The sequence below is a fragment of the Zea mays genome, chromosome 4 (genome assembly GCF_902167145.1).
Source record: "Zea mays cultivar B73 chromosome 4, Zm-B73-REFERENCE-NAM-5.0, whole genome shotgun sequence".
NCBI lineage: Eukaryota > Viridiplantae > Streptophyta > Magnoliopsida > Poales > Poaceae > Zea > Zea mays.
This window is the reverse complement of record NC_050099.1, coordinates 85,328,638-85,330,383: the sequence shown is the minus strand read 5'-3', so window position 1 is coordinate 85,330,383 and position 1,746 is coordinate 85,328,638. Positions and strand designations below refer to the sequence as shown.

The following is a 1,746-nucleotide window of genomic DNA, read 5'->3' as shown; positions in this document are numbered from 1 at the left end:
GGCTGCCGACGAGGTCGGCGGCGCGGCGATGAGAGTCACCGGATCCACCATGGGCTCGAGCGAGATCGGGCAGATGAAGACCGCCGGCACCGCCTCGTCCCCGCCGCCGCCGTCCCCGGTCGCCGCGTCCGCAACGACGTGTCCGGCGCCGTCCCCTCGGCTGCGCTCGCGCGCCTCACCCGCCTCGTCCGCCTCGACCTCGCCGACAACAGCCTCACCGGGCCCGTCCCACCCGCAACCGCGCTCGCCGGACTCACGGCGCTCGTCACGCTCAGGCTCCAGGACAACCTGCTCACGGGCCTCGTTCCCGACGTGGCCGCCGCTCTGCCCCGCCTCGCGGACTTCAACGCCTCCAACAACCAGCTCTCCGGTCGGCTGCCCGACGCCATGCGCGCCAGGTTCGGCCTCGCCTCCTTCGCCAGCAACGCCGGTCTCTGCGGGCCCGCGCCGCCGCTGCCGCACTGCGAGTTCCTGCCGCGGGAGCCCGCGCCGACGCCGCCTTCGTCTTCGTCTTCGTCCGTGTTGGCCGCCGCGTCCAGCTCGTCCATCATCCTGCGCAGCTCCACGGGCTGCTTGCCATCGTCCCCCGTCGCCGCACCCACGGGCTCCAGCGCGCCCCCGAGGATTCTATCCTTGAGCGCGGTGTCGATATCGAGCTCCTGCCCGCCGCAGGGCAGCTCCTGGTACTGTGAGCATTGTGGCGGCGCAGTGACGACTCCCCTCCCCTCCCGCCCCGCGCACACCACCACCACCACTACCACGACGGACGACGAGGCCCTTTGAGCAGTTCCCAGAAGAAGAGATCTCAAATGGAGACTGAAGAAGCTTGCGTCTGGCGCTCAAATGGAGAACGAAGAAGAGATCTCGGATGGAAGGAAGAGAGGAGAATGGGGAGGAGAAAACCATAGTAGCGTCTCCAGTGCCGGCGGCGAGAGAGAGAAGGGAAGGAGACGGGAGAAGACAACGGCGCGCGGACGGAGGATGATTATTCGTTCTCTCAACGGCTAATATCGATTGTCAGTCTATTTTAGAGTGAAGTCTTTCCCCTGGTTTTTCATATCGGCGAAACCCTCGCCAACGCCTCCGTTTCGTCGAAGCCACATCCGCGGCGTTTTATAATCCCAAAAGTCTCTTCTTCACGAGTTCATGTGGCGTGGTACTGTCGTACTGGTGTGCCCGTGTTCACGGCTTCACGCGTTGCAGTTGCAGCTGCCTGTGTTCACGTGGGAAAAGGGAATATGGGCTGAGCTGGTGGGCCAAAATAGTTGGCAAGTCAAGTGGGCCACCGGGCCAAAATTCCAATTTTCAAAGCAGACGCGGGCCTGATCGTCCATGTGTTGATCTGACGATTAGTCGCGATTAATCGCACTATCACTTATTTGATCACGCCGTTAGCCCTAATCGCCTCCGAAGTTATGATCAGGCGATTAATCGTCGATTAATCACGATTCGTGATTGATCGGGCGTTCTGAAAACGTGGTACCGGAGGAGGGCGAGGGCGGCAGTAGTTTGCACGTTGGGGCGCCACTTCGGTCGGAGCAGGAGACGGAAATTTATATGGCGAGCCGTCCCGCACCCCACCGAACGAGAGTTCGGATGCGCGCTCTGGTGTGCTGCTCGGCCGAAGAGCGCCAAGGTCGGATGCACGCTCTGGTGTGGATCCATTCCAACGATGTATGAAGCTTTCCTCGTCGCTTGAGCATGTGGGGCCAACTACAAAAAATAAGATGGACACATGGGAAAAAA

General features: G+C 61.7%; 1 protein-coding gene across 1 annotated transcript in view; it reads right to left on the bottom strand.

Moving 5' to 3' along the window:
* Positions 1-561: 561 nt before the first annotated feature.
* LOC109946029 (uncharacterized) overlaps positions 562-1,746 on the bottom strand; it is a 36,821-nt gene continuing 35,636 nt past the window's right edge. Inside the window, exon 7 of the mRNA XM_020552568.2 lies at positions 562-1,713. Coding sequence (XP_020408157.1) covers positions 1,439-1,713 — 275 coding nt within the window. The 3' untranslated portion in view covers positions 562-1,438. The remainder of the gene's footprint in view (positions 1,714-1,746) is intronic.